Source organism: Podarcis tiliguerta, assembly GCF_965153285.1.
Source record: "Podarcis tiliguerta genome assembly, chromosome: 16".
NCBI classification, from domain to species: domain Eukaryota; kingdom Metazoa; phylum Chordata; class Lepidosauria; order Squamata; family Lacertidae; genus Podarcis; species Podarcis tiliguerta.
This window is the reverse complement of record NC_139549.1, coordinates 23,411,902-23,427,688: the sequence shown is the minus strand read 5'-3', so window position 1 is coordinate 23,427,688 and position 15,787 is coordinate 23,411,902. Positions and strand designations below refer to the sequence as shown.

The following is a 15,787-nucleotide window of genomic DNA, read 5'->3' as shown; positions in this document are numbered from 1 at the left end:
TGCCTCCACTGTCAGTATGCCTCTGAACGCCAGTTGCTGGGAATTTCTGGTGCTGTTGCGCTCATGCCCAGCTTGCACGCTTCTCACAAGCATTGTCATGGACTGGCTGGATGTAGAGGAATGGTGGGAGGCACCAGCTGGGGACCCCCCCCCCCCCCAAGGAAGCCTCCAGGAGAAGAAGACCCAGAGCCAGGGGTTTGGTGGTGGGACAATGATGAGTGGACAGAGGAAGTAGAAGGAGCAGACTGGGAGGATGAGGTGTTGGACACTGAAGAGGTAACAGGGTTTCGTGAGCAGGAAAAAACTGTGGCAGAGAGCAGTCCAGAATCAGAGGCAGCAGTGGAGGCTGGAGAGGAATGAGTCCAGGAGGCAAAGATGAGGCAGGCTGCTGAATAAGTCTCCCTCTCCCGATGGGATCAGCTCCCCTCCCCCTTGGTGTCCCCGAACCCGACAAGGTATGAAGAGGGTGGATCAAAGTCTGATAAGACAAAAGAGACCCAGGTTGCTTGGGAAGAACCCAGAGGAGACTTAGGGGGTGGGGTGGGGAGGCAGGGAGCTTCAGTCCTCATTGTGGCAAGACCTACTGAGAAGAGCTGCTGTGATCATTAGGCCTGAGCTGCTTTGTTTCTTTGAATAAAGAGTTAACTTCACTGACACCTTGTGAGTTATTGCTGACCTGCTTCTGACTCCTACCTTGACGGGCATCTGGTTAGCCACCATGAGAACAGGATGCTGGACTAGACAGACCATTGGCCTGATCCTGCAGGGCTGTTCTTAGATTCTTATGGCCTGTGATGCTCCAGATGTTTGGGGACTGCACCTCCCATCAGCCTCAGCAAGCACCGACAACGGTCAGGGGGACGATGGGGATGTTGTTGTTGTCCAACAAAAGCTAGAGGGTCACAGAATCCTTAGCCCTAGACTTCAGGATGGCTTGGAGGTTAGAAATGCTGAACCCCAGATGGGCAATACTGACCTCACTCAGGAGCCATAAGTAGCTGACCCAATGGGATGATTGACAGAGCACAGGAGGCTCCCAGCTTGAATCCTCTCTGATCCTAAGAGGCAGAATTCCCTCGCGATGCAACACCCACACCCACACACACCACGGATGTATCAAGGTGGGCCACCCACATGCCTGTTGTCAGGCGCTGCATCTGTTCCGCCACCCCGTGAGAGGAGCAGAGTGTGCCTGCGGAGGTTGAAACGAGGACAGAAAATTGACCGCGCAGCTCTAAAGAATAAAAATGAAGTGGCTGGGGGAAGAAGGGGGGAAACGGCAACGTCGAGCTGGAACAAAGACACAGCTGTTGTGTACATCTCCAATACACAGCTGCTGGTGGGTTAAGGCTGTGGGCGGTTGAGGGATCTCACAAGTCCAGCCTTTCCTAGCCCAAGGACACAGTTTGGGGGTGCTTAGTGCAAGGGCCACATTACCTTCTGCTTGAGAGGCATGTGCCAGGGGAGGGTGGGGCCGGGGGGGGCAACAAATACAACTCCCCACCCTGCTTTGCAGAGTAGGCTGGTTTCTTCACACCCACAGACATCACCTCTATCTATCCAGGCAAGCAAAAGTCATCAGTTGTGCTTCTCTTCTATATATATGTCAGGCGGCAGAGGAACCAGCTCCCACGGCAGGTTGCCAGGAATGGTTAAGACAAGGAAAAGTCCTTATCACCTGCTTATTAGTCAATATTTACAGAGAGAGGCGTGGGAATGCAGCCTCTTGGGATAATGGTGTTGTCCTGAGTGACTCTCTACCTCCTTTTGCTCCCACTTCCTCATTTGTCATCTCTTCTACGGGTGGCACTGAGGGCCCTTGGCTTCTGAGCCTTTTGCTCTCCTACTTTTAAGACTCACCAGGTTCTGGGAGAGGGGGCTCTTGAATGCTTTCTAAAGACACTGTGTCCGTCAGCTGGTGCTCGCTCTTCCTCCTCCTCCTCTCCCATTATTTCCCAGCTTTTCCCCTCATTCGCCTCTGAGCTGTGATCTCCCTCAAACCCCTGTTTTAATTCTGAACTGTCTTCTTCTTCTTCTCTGGAAGGGTCAGGCTGGGGAGGTGGTCTCCACCCAGTCCCTGATAATGTATATAAAAGGTTCCAGTACTCACCATGGAAATGTTACTGTGGGGACCAGCACGGCCAAGCAGGCTTACATAGCACTGGAAGGAGCAGGTGATGTCACATGTCTCACGTGTGATGTCACATGTGTGCGCCGGGCTTCTTCGATCTTGAGGGCAATCCGGTGCCTGTGGTACTGGCACTGTGTACACTTGAGGACTGCTAGAAGAAGAAGAAGAAAGCACCATTCATAGACTTCCCAGAGTCTTTTCTGCCCATATCCTCTGCTGAGGGCAGCACAACCAATTGCAAGCAGCTGGTGTCCATTGAGACTGGTACTGAAGAAAGCAGGGAGACTCACAGTAGGTGCCTCCAGAACCAACAACTGGTGGAGTCATGTTTGAAGACCCATTGTAAACAGCTTAAAACATTAGCAGGATTGACAGCAAACCCGTGCAGCAAGAAATAATTAAAAGGGAATGCAAAGGAGAAATAGCAAACAGGCTTGAACTGGGTATGTTTTTTTGTTAAATATATTTGTAAAATGAGAAAATTGGGGGGGGGGGGGAGACACACACAACCTGGCAGAGTCAACTGAGTAGGTTTGTTTCTGTCTTCCTCCTCCTTACTGAGTTCCGAGAGGGAAACACTGAGACCATAAGGTGGAGGAGGAAGCTGACAGCTGTTCTTATCAGCTTTGGTTCTGTTTGACTCCTTTTTCAATAAGTATATACACTTTTGGTTTAAGGAATTTTCAGGGGGTGGGTTTTATTGGATCTTTCAAAAAACAGAGCAGTTTGCCAAAGGCCACTAGATGAACTCCTACCGGTAATGAGATTTAAACAAGGGACTGCCTGGTGCACGGCTTAGCCTTTCAACCATTCCGCCAAACAAGGTTCTCTATTTACACAATCGTGTTAAGTCGCAGGAACAATCCTCAGATTTGCTTCATCTTTTGCTTTCTGCTAATAGGAGTTCTGCTGTGTGCTTTACTCATTTAGTGCACAACGGGGACACATAGGAGCCAACTCCTAGAGGAAGAGATCCCTTCGTCCCCTCCGAAATAAAATATTTGAGGCAGCCTAGCCGCTCCCCAAGTTGATAGGCATTACCATTCAAAAGGTATGTGTGCACTGTGTCTTGTGATCGAATATGCGAGGTGGGGCTTACCTCCCTCCCCCCAATATTTTATTCAAGGTGGCAGCCCTGGAATAGGACACTGCCTTATCCTGAGTCAGACCATTTGCCCTTCCAGCTCTATATTGCTTACACCAATGGTGTCCAAACCTTTTTCAAAGAGGGCCAGATTTGATGAAGAGCGTGAGGGCCAGCCAAAGTTGTTGAGCTTTTTAAAGGATTTTGCCCCAATGTTGTTGAGCTCCCTAAAGCAGAAGAGGAGAGGAGACAGAAGGGAACAGTGACTGTGGTCAAACTTCAAAGAAACAAGCTCTCCATTATTATTGGCATCTCCTTTCCTGGGCTGCTTCAGCTCCTGAGACTCTACCACAGCCTTTGTCAACCTGTTGCCCCAGATGATGGAGTCTACAACATGCAGCAGCAGCAACAGATAGCATGAGAACTGAGGCCTGATTTGATGAAGTGAACATGCCTGCACTACCACTGAGCCTTCCATTATACCGCTAGCTCATCTAAGCTAGTGTTGGCCACACTGACTGGCAGCAGTTCTCCTGTGTTTTAAACATGCAACCTGGAGATGCAGTGGGATTGAACCTGGGTACCTTCTGCAAGAGGGGATGCGGGTGGCGCTGTGGGTTAAAGCCTCAGTGCCTAGGGCTTGCCGATCGAAAGGTCGGCGGTTCGAATCCCCGCGGCGGGGTGCGCTCCCGCTGTTCGGTCCCAGCGCCTGCCAACCTAGCAGTTCGAAAGCACCCCTGGGTGCAAGTAGATAAATAGGGACCGCTTACTAGCGGGAAGGTAAACGGCGTTTCCGTGTGCGGCTCTGGCTCGCCAGAGCAGCGATGTCACGCTGGCCACGTGACCCGGAAGTGTCTTCGGACAGCGCTGGCCCCCGGCCTCTTTGAGTGAGATGGGCGCACAACCCTAGAGTCTGTCAAGACTGGCCCGTACGGGCAGGGGTACCTTTACCTTTACCTTTTTTACCTTCTGCAAAGTGTGTTATGTGTTCACTTTCTCTCTTTTTGTCTTCGGGAGTGTTTGTGTGTTCTGAGAATCACCAGGGAGATGGTGCCCACAGCATTCGCTCAAAAGTCCAAATGTATCCAAAATATTGGTGACCCTGGAAAGAAAAGGCAAGATGCCAACTCCCTTCCTACTCAAGAAGGGAAGAAATCTAAACCCTTTTGAGCAACAACTCTAAGAAATCACACCGGCAACGTTTTCATAGGGTATCTTCCAAAGGCAACAGCGAAGACGATGGTTTATGAAGTACCAGGAAACGGGATCTGTTCCTGGGAAATAGGGACAGTTGAAGCATATGCTGTGAGCCCGTCGGCTATTTGTGCAATGTCTGCAAAGAGTGCTAAATAGCCCTCCAGCCTTTCTGGGTGACTGGCGCCAGCAGAACCTTACAGACGCTTCAGAACATTACGCTGCAGAGTTGATCGCAGCCTCACATCTGCCAGGTGAGTCTGCAAGCTTGGCACAGACAAGCGATGCCCACGCAGGGGCTGACTGCACCTTCACGCAGCAAGTAGTCCTCTTCTGTCTGAGAGGCAGCTTGGTGCAGTGGTTAGTGTTTCAGACTAGGAGCTGGGAGGCCAGAGTTCAAATCCGTACTTGGCCATGAAACTCACTGGGGGATTTTGTAGGCCGTTCACTGCCTCTCACCCCAGCCAACCTCACAGGGTGGCAGTCCAACCCCCTAAATTCACCCTTTGCTAGCAGTGTCTGGTCAACCTAAAAATCTGCCAGCCCCACCAAGCCTGGAGGTCTGTCTCCATCCAAGAGCCGAAATCTCCCCATTTCAGCAAGCGGGGCCCTTCTGTGATCACTCAGGTGTGCCTCTGCTTCTTATAAGTTTGCAGAGCTGCTTTTAATCAATGGCAAAGTGAGAAATAAGTAGGAAAGAATCAGGGTTTGAGTGTAACCTGGAAATAATTGGGGTGGGAGGGAAGGAGAGAAGGTTTCTGAGCTGGAATGGATTTCTGTTCTTCTGGGCTACCCCCCACCCCCGCACTGGCCTTCTGATGAGGACAACTGATTTCAACAGTGATGCAGTTTGGGAGCAACCAGTCATCTAGCTCTGGGAAGGAGGAGAGAGAGAGAATTACCCTGGAGATTGAAGTGTTTATTTGAGTGTCTTTTCATTTTCATAATTGACATGCCCAGCAGCCGCAGTTCGCCTCCCTGTCCACAGCTGCCAATCAAAAGTCATGGAAATCTCACAGAGAGCGAGACCCTTTTGTTTAGCAGATCTCTCCATTCAGGAGGCAAGTGATGTGTGTGGCTCAAAGCTTCAGCTGTGTGCTTGCGGCAGAGCAGGGGAAAGCAGGGGGTTCAAGGAGCGTGACACTGAACCAGCGCAGTGCAAGGCCAGTCCAATACCTCAAGGTGTCCTCTGCACAGTACCACTGGCCCCACCTCAACACCACCCCCAGCCCCATGCATGCCTCTTCAGCCAGTGCTATGATCTTCCATTGCATTATTCACATATCCATTCATAAATTGGCGTCTGTTGGCATTATGCCTTTCTCAGGCAAAAGCAATCAGTTCCTGCTCCAGAGGAGGTGACATTCCTTGTAATCTGAGCAGTTCAGCCAATGGCAGTCCTTAGGACTTAACTCAGGCAGGCAGCTGAGCCAATCATCAGCAGAGAATCCACCAAGGTCTCCACTAGCTGCCCAGAGTGGCTGGGGCAACCCAGCAAGATGGACGGGGTATAAATAACAACTATTATTATTATTATTATTATTATTATTATTATTATTATACATCCCACAGCAAATACAGAATTGGCCCAAGCTAAAACCAGTGTGTTCCTAAGTCTGGGTTTGCATTGATTCATTTTCGTGTCCACATTCTGCTTTAAATTTAGATATATTTTAGAATCTCTCTGTGGCTTATGATTTCTATGTTTTGACATATTGGAACAGACCAATGGAGCTAAATGCATAGGTTTGTTTTGATGTTATAAGACCATGTATATGGTTGCAGGGTTTGGGACTTTTTAGTTTAGAAAAACTGTGAGGCAACATGCTAGAACTTTATAAAATCATGCATGGCGCAGAGAAAATGGATAAAGTTTTCCTCCTTCTCTCATAACGCTAGAACTTGTGGACATCCAATGAGGCTGAATTTTGGAAGATCCGGGACAGATAAAAGGAAGGGCTTATTAATGCAGCACAGAGTTAAACTACAGAACTCATGACAGAGGGGGCGAGGCAGTGTGGTGTAGTGGTTAGAGTACTGGACAAGGACCTGGGAGACCAGGGTTCAAAATCCCCACTTGGCCAGGAAGCTCACTGGGTGATGTTGTGCCAGTCACTGCCTCTCAGCCTAACCTGCCTCACAGGATTGTTGTGGGGATTAGATGAGGAGAAGAACTGTGTACACTGCCTTGACCTCCTTGGAGAAAAAGGTGGGATGTAAATACAAACAAACAAATGAATCTGTTAATGATCACCATGATTCAGGAGACTGAACTAGACTGCTGCTCTCAGGTGGAAGGCAGGTTGCTGCTCTATCCACAGTTCTGAAGTAAGATTCAGCTGCCCTTCTGGTCAGCTTCTTTATAAGGAATGGTAGGGGTGCCATCCTGTCCTCTGCCTCACAATATCTTGGCTGATTGCTGTCCCTGGTTTGCCTTTTTCTCCCTCCCGCATCTTGCAACATCTGGTTTGAGTGCAAGCCACTGGAGTTGTTGTTCTTCAAGGCTCACATCGTTTTCCAGAGTTAAACCTCAGGGAGCAAACATATCACAACATTGATGCATGTGTGTGGACATAAGTCCATAAGAATGTAAGAAATGCCTAGTGGATCAGTCCAATGGCCCATCTAGTCCAGCCTCCTGGTCTCACAGTGGCCAACCAGATGCCTGTGGGAAGCCAGCAAACAGGATCCAAGCACAAGAGCCCTTTCCCCTCCTGTGGTTTCCAGCAACTGGTACTCTGAAGCATCACTGTCTCTGATAGTGGAGGCAAAGTATGGCCATCATAGCTAGTACCCATTTATGGAGCCTTCCCCTGCATAAATTTGTCCAATCCTCTTTTAAATCCATCCAGGTTGACGGCCAGCACTGCTTCCCGTGGGAGCAAGTTCCATAGCTGCATGAAGAAGGACTTTATTTTATCCCAAATCTTCCAACATTTGTTTAAAGTCCCTGCGTTTAAACTCTGCCTACCAATTCATTCATAGTACCTGCTAATGTATATTTTGAACTTCTGGTCATCTGTTGTAAGGCAATTACAGTTTTCAAGTGTACCATTAATCAAAAGCACAAACACACTCCTGGATTTTGCAGGAGCTGGAGTAAAGTCTTCTCCAACAGAGAGAGAGAGAGAGAGTAAAAAAGAGAGTGAGAAGGTGACCTTGAACAGTCATCGTACAATGGGTGCCCCCCGTTTTCATCTATAAAAAGGCAAAGAAATTGTCCTAAGACCACATTCACATCTCATCTTTAAAGCCTGCAGCTTCCCCTCAAAGAATCCTGGGAACTGTACTTTGTTAAGGGTGTTAGGAATTGGAGCTCTGCAAGGGACGCGCTGTGGTTCTCAGGATTATTGGAGGAAGCCATGCACTTTAAATGTGCTGTGAATGGATGGTGATCTCGTGTCTCTCTAGGCCTAAATCGCATCACGTGTCTCTGAAAGTTCTATAAGTTTCCTCACCTCCAGGACCAGCCCTACCATTAAACAAAGTGAGACAGCAGCCTCAGGCGGCCAAAGAAGCTGTGAGGGGAATGGCGGCAGCATCCTGTAGGACAGAATGGGAGTGCCAGGTGGCCTGCCTTGTGTTCGTCTTCTTTCCTCAGGTGCTGTGACAATTGCTGTCCCATTACCAGTGGTGAAGCAAGATCATTCATTTGCCGGTCTGGTCAGCTTCAGTACATGGAAATAGCTTTAACAGAGGATTGGACAAATTCATGGAAGCTACTGATGGGTACTAGCCATGATGGCTATTCTCTGCCTCCTCCATCAGAGGCTTCAGAGTACCAGCTGCTGGGAACCACAGGAGGGGAGAATTGCTCTTGTGCTCAGGTCCTGCTTAAGGGTTTCCCACAGGGCATCTGGTTGGCCACTGTGAGACCAGGTTGCTGGACTAGATGGGCCATTGGCCAGATCCAACAGGCTCTTCTTATGCAAGGGAGAGAGCACCATTTTCGGGGCAGCTCAGGACCTTCACACACACTGTCCAGGCTTGTGGCCCAGGGAGGTCACCTTGGTGCTGCTAACGCAGTGGTTTGACCTCACCCCCAGAAGTGCACTCCATTGGCTCTTGAGATGGATGCCAACAATGTTCTCCAGGATTGCAGGCAAGATTGACTTCACCCCCAGAGGTACGTTCCATTGTCTCTTGAGACAGATGGATACCAACAACAACAGTCATAACTCAGTGGTGGAGCATCTGCTTTGCTTGCAGAAGGTCCCAGGTTAAATCCCATGGATTTCCTGGCAGGGCTGGGAGAGACCCCTGTCTGAAATACTGTAGTACCACCACTAATCAGTGTAGACAACTAGGTGAACCAATGGCTCTGACTCAGTATAAGGCAGCTCCCTTTGTTTCTGTGTTCCTTTGTTCTGTGCCCCAAGTGGCAAAGCTTTCAGGTGCATTGCTATTTCAACAACTATGTTCAAAATCATACAGTATGGAATACCAGTTAGAGTTTCAGGCTAGGAGCCTGGAGACCCAGCTTCTCAAATCCCCGTTCAGCCACATGGGTGACCTCCAGCCACACAGCCGTCATCTCTTGACCTAGCCTACCTTGTTGGGCAGAGGAAATGGAGACGGGAGGGGGAGAAGAACCATGTGCAATGCCTTCAGCTCCTGGAAGGGAAAGTGGGATCTAAATGCAATGAGTGGATAAAAACAACAGCAGGATCCAGAGATGCTGCCTTGGGGTGTCCATTGTTGTGGTCTAGAAGAGATGGGAGGCCTTTCTCATCCCAGCTGGAGACACTTTAGGTTAGGGCCAACAAGGCTGGTGCCTGTGCCCACTTTGCATGCGCTGGGTCCTGGGTGTTAAGTGCTCTACAGACCAGGGGGCCCAACCAACAAAGGCCCTTGTGCTGCGGTCTGAATTCTGGACAAATGAGCACAATTGGAGATGGTGTTCTTTGGGTTTTTTTAAGCATTGCTTCTGTTCTTTCTCTCTTCTTAATCCATTCCCATCCCTCCCTACCATTTTGGGCTCCCCCTCTGCAATCAAACGATGGCTGCTTTTCTTTAGGAGATGCAGGGGATTTTAAAATAGATGAAATGCTTGGCCAGCAAAGTGGGAGGCCTTTGAACATGTACTACAAAAGATACGAAAGAGAACAGCAAGACCAAACTGAGTGTGGCTGTCTGCATACAAGGTGCGTGGCTGCCTTGCAAGGAGAAGGCCCTAGATCCAGCCCCCAGCAACTCCATTGGGGCCTCCTGTTAGAAACCATGGAGAGCTGCTGCCACTTAGTGTACACAATACAGAGCTAGATGGACCCCAGGCCTGGCCCACTATGAGGCAACTGTGTATGTGTGTGCGTGGGTGTGTGTAGGGATGTACCGGCACTTCTTGGCTGTTGCCATTTTAAAATTTCCAGGTGGGATCTACAATCATGTACGAGTTTGCCCAATCAAAGATGATTTAGAGCTCTTGTGCAACAAACCTGCCTCCTTAAAAGACCAGACATTTTTGCAGTAAGGGAAGTGACTGGGAAATGCACTAGAAACCGCAGAGTAACATTTGCTTGGTGTAACATTGCCTGACCTCCTCGCAAAAAAATCAGGAGTGCTCAATAAACTGGTTCTCCACTGCCCTGTGTGTCTATTGTCTTCCTTTCCCACCCACATAAAGAATGGTTTGAGAGGCCCAAACAGCACCCAGAAGGAACGAAGGGTTCTTTTCATTTATACCTACTGCTTGGCCAGGCTCCAGGTGTTCTTAAGCCAACAGCCTGTGTGTTCCAGGGCTGGGAGGACACACAAAACCCACACTGGTTGTGGGAGGCAGTAGCTGAGCAGCCAGAGCATCTGCCTTGTGTGCGCAGGGTCCGAGGTCCAATATCCCAGTAGGGCTGGGAAAGAGAACTGTGTCACTGCCAGTCAGTGTCGACAGTACTGAGCTTGGTATATAAGGCAGCACCCTCTGTTCCGGGGTGTTGTCACTGGGCAGGGGTAAGCTTTCTGCCTTCTGGATGTGGGTGCGGTGTGCTCCCCAAGGGCAGCCAAATGTGCAGTGCTCAAGTGTGGCATGTGTGAGATGAGGGGTGGGTGGAATCTGAGCAAGGAGGTGAATGTTTCTCCCCTGCCCCCACCGCCCGCTCTCTCTCCTGCATGTTGCTGATCTTTTCCTCCTATTGATTTAGATGTTCCGCCACTCAGATGTTCATTTGGTTGGTAGTGGGGGGAGTCATGTGTGCATTGTACGTGTGCTGGGTGTGTGTGTGCGCGTGAGAGGGGGAGACCGAGGGAGCAAGCAAAAGCGGGAAGAAGCCACACAGCTACACCGATTGGAGAGGCAAAGACTGCAAGAGAAAGGGAGATTAATTTTTTTTAAAAAATTAGAAAGAGTCTGCCACTGAACTCCTACGGAGGGAAAACTTGCCACTGAGGTGGCACCCTCTCCCCCTCCTCTTCTCCCACCCCCTCCTCATGTGCAACCTCGGGGAGCTGGCCTAGAGCCATGCTGTGCTGCATCTAGCTCCACGAGGTCTTCCGCAGCTGAGTATTTTTTTTCAGGCTCCAGCGAGGAAGGATTGCAGCCTTGCGTTGTGACACGCTCAGAGCCAGCAGCAAAGGGACAAGAGAGTTGCTGGTGAATGGAGAAGAACTGATTCTTCCTCTTCCTCCCCGGTTTCGAGGCTGGGGGGTTAGGAATTGGCTGCGGCGGGTGGCGAGTGGGGTGGGGGGTGGGAAAGGAATCCTTTCGCCCCCGGAATTTTGCCACCTGGTTATTTGGATGCGGACAGCAGGAGAAAGTCTCGCTGTGCTGTTCACCTGTGCAGAAGCAGCATCGGAGGCGGTTGTTGGAGAGGGAGAGCCCTTTCCACCGTGGCCCTAAATCTCTTCGAGGCCAGGGTGGCGAGGCTCCGATTTCAGCCGGAGTCGTCGGGATCTGCCGCGCCAAGGATCTGTTGTGACTAACATAACAACCACTTAAAAAAAATTTATTAAAAGAGTTGCGGTTTCTGCTGTGGTTGGGAACAAGGAGGGGGCTTCTCTCTTTGGCTCCGGGAAGACCACAGGTAGCCCCGTGGCAGGTGCGAGCCCTGCCTCCCTTTCCTGCGCTGCTGTGTGTCCGGCCAGGTCGCTTCCTATGACATTTGGGATTAAAGTTTGGCTTTCTGAGAGCGGCTGCCACCATGCCTTTCCACCCAGTCACCGCGGCGTTAATGTACCGGGGCATTTATACCATCCCCAATATCCTTGCAACGGAGCAGCATCCTGTTGACATACCTGAAGATGAACTGGAAGGTGAGTCTGTTTTGGGGGAAAGCGTTAACCCCCCCCCCCAAAAAAAAACCGGGTGATGGTGGTTGCTTTCTTCTCTCTCTCTTGGGATGAGAGAGATGGTCCGCAGCGGTGAAAAACAACCAAGGTAGAGATGGTGGCGTCTCAGACCCGGGGTATCCTTCGGTGTTGACTTGGGTCTGTGTTGCAGGTAGAGAGGAGAGGGCAGGATGGGACCCGTTTGGGGTTGGTTTGTTTTTTTGGTTCTAGGGATTCCAGCAGTCGAGGAACTGGGGGTAAACCCCGAAATACGCATCAGCCAGAAGGAGATGGCTGGCTGGCTGGCGAAGCTATTGTGTGCGCGCGTGTCAGAGATTGTGTGTGTTTTCGCGTATACTGTAGATGTCACTTGGGAGGACAAAGGGCAGGAGGGCGAGGAAAGAGAGGGGTCAGGAAGGGCGTGCAAGCCTGGCCAAGTCCGGATCAGGTCCGGGAAGTGAGGCGGCAACACGAGCAGCCTCAGGACAAGGAAGCTCCCCAACCCCGTAAAAAGGGATCTGGTTTGTTGAGGGAAGGGTGGAGGAAGTGGGGTGGTGGAAGGACCAGCTCCAGGTGGCTGTGAGGCCGGCAGGTATCCGATGGGGGGTGTCGCAGGTGGGGAGAAAACTTCCGTCCGCGCCCCCTTTCTCTTCCTCTCCCTCGCTTTTGCACCCACCATCTCGCTCTCGCTCTCTGTGGGAAGGGAGATTTTCTGCAGTCCGTGCGTGGTGGTGGAACAGGTAGCGGAGGTGTGCATGGTGGGTTTGCTCCGGGCGTCCACGAAGGAGACGGACTCCTCCATGCGTCTCTCTCGCCAGTAAGGCACCCACTCCTGGCTTCATCCTGGAGTTGTAACTTGGGAAGCACGCACGCCAGCAACCCTCCTTCCCCTCCTAGATGCACCTGGGGCTGTGGATGCCCTAATGCAGGTGGGGTGCCCCACCACCACCCGGTCTACCTTGGGCATCACCAAGCCTGACGGCGGTGGCCCCAATGCAGAAGAATGTATGTATGTATGTATGTATGGGGGGGGGGTGTCTGTTCCTGCTGCACCCGTGAGCTGAGGCTGTGAAGAGGGAATCTCTCAAACCCCCCCCCCATCACTTCCTTTCCACAGCTCGCGCCCCCCCCCCTCCAAGAGCTCCCGACCGTTCACTGCGCTTCCCCCGATTGAAATTCCGCTCGCCTCTCTTGAAGAATCCAATCTGTTTGGGTTGAAGGCGAAGCGGAGGAGAAGCACCCCCCCCCACACACACACACTCAGTCGCAACCAGCCAGCCCCCATCTCCGCCGCCTTCCCTTCCTTGCCTCAGTCAATCTATCGATTTGCCAAAGTCATCAGAGAGTGGCAGGGCGAGCGGATTTTGTTATTATTTTTTTTCTTTTTTAGGAGAGGCTTAATGGAGATTGGCAGTGGGGCAGGGAAAGCGGGGGGAAGGGGCCGAGTGGTCAGAGCTCTTGAGCGTGTGCCGGGGGGGGGGGGCAAGGGGGCGGCTGATGCTGTGTGTGACTGAGCACGGATCAACAAGTCCCTATCCGAAAAGTAACAAGGTCCTTAAGGATCTTGCCCTGCTAGTCTTATCTCTGTGGGTGGGGCAGTAGTTCAAATGCTTTGAGTGCAGAAGGTCCCGGATTACATCCCCGGCCTCTCCGTGCAGGACTGAGAATGTTGCCCATCTGAAACCCAGGAGAGCAGCTGCCAGTCCGTGTTGGAAATACTGAGCTAGGTGGACCGATGACCTGACTCAGTATAGTGGAGGGCAGTTGCTGTGGCAGAGCACCGGCTTTGCATGCAAAGGATGTCAGGTCAAACCATTGGGTCCATCTAGCTCAGTATTCCCTACACTGGCTGGAAGCAGCTCTCCTGGGTTTCAGAGAAGAGTCCTTTCCAGCCCTCCTGGGACCTTCTGAATGCAAAGCAGCTGCTCTACCGCTGAGCTACTGCCCTTCCCCTAGGATGCCTCTCATCCTCAGGAGCTAACCTTAAGGATAAGTCAGGTCATTGGTCTGTTTAGCTCAATATTGTCTGCACTGACTGGCAGTGGTTCTTGGGGGTTTCAGTCCTTCCTTTAAAGCTGTTTTTGGAGGCTACACTGAGGGCGGTTTCTGAACCTCTTTTAGCTTGCCTGTTCACTTAACCCCTGCTGCTTACTCTCAGGGGCAGTTGCTCCCTGGGGTCTCAGGCCATTGACCCTTTTAGCTAGGGAGGCTGAACCAGCAGCCTTCTTCAAATCATGCTCAACCACCAGCTCTTCATACAGGAGAATGCTATGGATAGCTACTAGCCATGATGCCTATGTTCTCCCTCCACCATGGGAGGCCCCCATGCTCCTGAATACCAGTTGCTGGAAACTGCAGGTAGGGAGAATGCTCTTGCGCTTCGGTCCTGCTTATGTGCTTCCCATTGGAGCATCTGGTTGGCCACTGTGAGATCAGGATGCTGGACTAGATGGGTCATTGGTGTGATCTAGCAAGCCCATCTTATGTTCTTCTGTTCCTCTTGCCTCCCCTAGTGAATGCTGGGCTGGATTTTCTGGTGCTTGCAGCATCCTTAGAAGCTCTGTTTAGAAAGGGCAGGGGTGGCTTTTTCCTTCCTAGAACTATTATTATTATTATTATTATTATTATTATTAAATGTATATGTCACCCTTCATCCAAAGGTCACAGGGTGTTTCATAACATAAAACACAGAATTAAAACACAACACACACATCTTAAAAGGTGCTCCTATCCAAGCCGAGGCTGGGTCATCCGGAAACAATGGTTTGCCTTTACTCACTGCTGGGCAATGCATGGAAAGATACTTGCCATTCCCCAGTTATTCCCCATCAGTTGTGCCAAACTAGCAGCCAGAGAGAGGAGAGGACCACTTCCTAGGCAAGCCCCCTTGGCAGACTGCTGGGACATCGCTGCTGTGCTGGATAATATCACTGTGCAGAAACCTGCTCTGAAAGTCCGCTTTGCCATCACGGCTTTCCTCTGCGTGTGCCTATAATTGCTAGTAAAAGAGAGAGAGAGGAAGCTGCCTTATACTGAGTCAGACCACTGGGCTATGTAGTCCAATATTGTCTACACTTACTGGCAGCAGCTCTTTGGGGTTTCAGGCAGAAACCCATACCCTGAAATTTCAGGGACTGAAGGAATGGAAGGAAGGAATGTCCTGTAAAGGAAGCTAAATCACAGTGAATCAAACCATTACTTCATCTACCTTGGTATTGTCTACACTGGCTTGCAGCAGCTCTCCGGGGTTTCAGATGGGACGTTCCAAGCCCTACCCGGAGATGCCAGGGTTTGAACCTGGGACCTTCGGCATGAAAGGCAGGCCCCCTGCCATAGGAGGGTGTCTTATTCTGAGCCAGACCATTGGTCCGCCTAGCTCACTATTGTATACCCTGACTAGTTGTGGCTCTCCAGGGTTTCAGATCGGGAAGTCTTCCTTTCCCAGCCCTGCTTGGAGATTCCTAGGATTAACCTGGGACTTTCTGCATGCAGAAAAGATGCTCTTCCCCTGAATCCACAGCCTGTCCCTACTACAAGGCTCTCCCTGCAAGCAAGGACCTCAGATGCAACAATTTACTCTAGACGGTGGAAGAGAACCTCTCACCCTACGGGAGAAAGTAAAGGTAAAGGGACCCCTGACCATTAGGTCGAGTCGCGGACAACTCTGGGGTTGCGGTGCTCATCTCGCTCTATAGGCCGAGGGAGCCAGCGAACAGCTTCCGGGTCATGTGGCCAGCATGACTAAGCTGCTCTGGCGAACCAGAGCAACACACGGAAACGCCGTTTACCTTCCCGCTGGAGCGGTACCTATTTATCTACTTCCACTTTGATGTGCTTTCGAAGTGCTAGGTTGGCTGGAGCTGGGACTGAGCAACGGGAGCTCACCCCATCACGGGGATTCAAACCGCCAACCTTCTGATCGGCAAGCCCTAGCCTCTGTGGTTTAACCCACAGCACCACCCACGTCCCCATATGGGAGAGAGTAGAGGGGTGCATTTGGGGACATCCTCAAGGAAGGGTCAAATCTGCACACTCTGCTGTTGATTCTGCTCTTCACAGAGATGGCTTTCGACTGCAGACTCTGATATTACTGCCTCACGCATGCAGTGGAACAGACGGCA

General features: G+C 51.0%; 2 protein-coding genes across 2 annotated transcripts in view; both read left to right on the top strand.

Annotated features, from left to right (window-relative positions):
- The window catches only part of UQCR10 (ubiquinol-cytochrome c reductase, complex III subunit X), a 433,107-nt gene that overhangs the window by 332,021 nt on the left and 85,299 nt on the right, over positions 1-15,787 (top strand). The gene's annotated exons all lie outside the window — the stretch shown is intronic.
- Positions 10,588-15,787, top strand: part of CABP7 (calcium binding protein 7) — a 57,041-nt gene continuing 51,841 nt past the window's right edge. Inside the window, exon 1 of the mRNA XM_083417971.1 lies at positions 10,588-11,651. Within this exon, the coding sequence (XP_083274097.1) occupies positions 11,540-11,651 (112 nt within the window). The 5' untranslated portion in view covers positions 10,588-11,539. The remainder of the gene's footprint in view (positions 11,652-15,787) is intronic.